Genomic DNA, 2,471 nt, shown 5'->3' with positions numbered 1-2,471 from the left:
AAGAATAAGTGCCTACGACCTGAAAATTGAAACTGGAAGATACAGCAATACACCCAGGGAAAATAGATTATGTGAAACATGTGGAGTAATAGAAGATGAAATACATTTTTTAGATAACTGCATAGAAAACAACCGCAATTACGAATATCTTTCATGAGTGAAATTAATCGACCTAAGCCTATATATTCATATGATGTACCGAGTCAACTTTTGCAAGTAGACAAAGTACAAACTAAATTGGGAGAATTTGTATATAATTGCTTCCAAAAAAAAAGAAACAATGTAATCATTTGGTTCTTTATCTTTTCGTGTCTTATAAACACTGCGTTTCATTACAATAAAGTTTATTCGTATTCGTATTCGTATTCGTATTCACACACACACACACACACACACACGCACACACACACAGTGACACACGCACACACGCACACACACACACGCACACACACACACAAACACACACACACACACACTGAGACTAAGTAAGAGGAAAAAACCTCACAAGAGACACATAGACATAGACAACTTTATTATCTGAAAAAGAGACATGCAGGTGTGGTATATATGTTACAGTTAATCTGTGAAACCAGGGAATACGTGTATTAACTAGGTAATACATGAATTAACTGACAGAAAAAACCGTTTAATTGATGTATTTCCTGAAATAGTTTAGTTAATACACGTATTCCCTGATTTCACAGATTAACTGTAACATATACATGTATAACAGCATCAGACAACATACAACATAACACGTTCGAATATAAAACAGTAAAATGCCTTGCATTAAAGAGTTAAAGACAGTTGAACAAACTTTTAACCCTTTCGCTGCCAATCAAAACTTCCTGACTGCCAGGGAATATTGGAGTTCGGGGTGTAATAATTCACAAAAAATTCTAGCTCCAAACTGGCAGTAGGTAGGAAAGTAAAACCTATGTTATTTTTAAAGGAAATTCAACCAAGAATCTGTTTTTAGTATCTAATCATGGAAATAATGCACAAGTGCAGGACGGGTATACCCGTCCCAAGACAGTCAAGGGGTTAATACAATAAGATGCAATAAAACGCATGGCGTGACGTGGCGTGACATGGCGTGACATACGCTTTGACACAGGCCTTGGGTAAGAGGTTCCAAATAAAACAATAACTACAACAAAATCGCTCTAACCCCTGACGTGGATTAAAAACTTAAAATAGGAGCATTTCGGTGTTTAGTCTTCTTCTTCTTCTTGTCAATCACACTTGTTATATTGTCAGCCCGGACAGCGAGACGAATGATGCCGTCTTCTCCAGGTCTTCCTTTCCTCCGTACAGCTTGCAGTGGAGGGAGACTGCAGTTGGCCACACGACAAGATGACCGTCCAACAGATTGCCCCCAAAGATTGCTAGAGCGACGTCGACCATGCCAGACGCAGTCTCACCCTGGCCATGATTTCAGATCAGTACCCGTGTGAATCCTGGATCCACGTCTACACTGATGGCTCTGCAACTGACGCCGTGGCCAACGGAGGAGCTGGCGTGTATGCATCCTTTCCTACCACTAACATTCCCACTGGAAAGCACTGCTCCGACTACAGTGCAGAAATCCAAGCCCTCGTGCAGGCTGCATCCATTATTCAGGACTCCTCTAGCGAATGTCTTCAGGCGGTCTTCCTTACAGATGCACTCTCAGTTCTGGAGGCCCTCGCAGGGGGAAAACTTCCACACCTCATGGAGAAACTCCACAACGTCGAACAACAAAGGCGAGTGGTGTTTAGTCAAATGTTAAAGTTTCTACCACAGACATACATACATACATACATACATACATACATACATACATACATACATACATACATACATACATACATACATACATACATACATACATACAAACATACATACATACATACGAATACGAATACGAATACGAATACTTTATTATCTCATACAGAGAAATTTCAGTGTGGTGCACATTAAAAGACAAAACAAATAATAAGACAGCAGATAAAAATACCATACGAAGCATACTACACTCGCGCACGCATATGTACACTAACAGGAATAGTAACATGATTCCAAAAAGGTTAATTGCCGTCAGCTTTAGCTAAAAGTTTACCGCTAAAAACTATCATTATCACAGGACTAGATATGTCATTGAACAATATTTATCACAGGACTAGTCATTCGAGGGTTATCACACTCAGCATAAGGGTGCACATCAAAGAATATAAAAAATATTCATCACAGAAATCAGTGCATATGTTCACCGGCACACATACTAGTTTTAATTAACTTAGGTATTTAAAAAGCCAATTGACTTTGGAATAAAACTGTTCTTAGTTCTGAGCGTGCGGAATCTGGGAGTGCGGAGGCGACGTCCTGAGGGCAGGACCTCAAAGTGGTGAGCGAGCACATGACTACTATCCTGGATGATGCAGCGGGCCTTTCGCACCACACGTCGTTCATACAGCACAGTCAGTCCTTCC

General features: G+C 40.1%; 1 protein-coding gene across 1 annotated transcript; it reads left to right on the top strand.

Annotated features, from left to right (window-relative positions):
- Nucleotides 1-1,431: 1,431 nt before the first annotated feature.
- On the top strand, nt 1,432-1,745 carry LOC138954937 (uncharacterized; the record flags this gene model as incomplete). The annotated part of the gene is made up of 1 exon (XM_070326678.1): nt 1,432-1,745. A coding segment is annotated over exon 1 (314 nt), but the record flags the coding sequence as incomplete, so codon positions are not given.
- Nucleotides 1,746-2,471: the final 726 nt, after the last annotated feature.

This window comes from Littorina saxatilis, unplaced genomic scaffold (assembly GCF_037325665.1).
Source record: "Littorina saxatilis isolate snail1 unplaced genomic scaffold, US_GU_Lsax_2.0 scaffold_703, whole genome shotgun sequence".
Lineage (NCBI taxonomy): Eukaryota > Metazoa > Mollusca > Gastropoda > Littorinimorpha > Littorinidae > Littorina > Littorina saxatilis.
The sequence above is the reverse complement of the archived record's forward strand: the minus strand, read 5'-3'. Positions and strand labels throughout refer to the sequence as shown.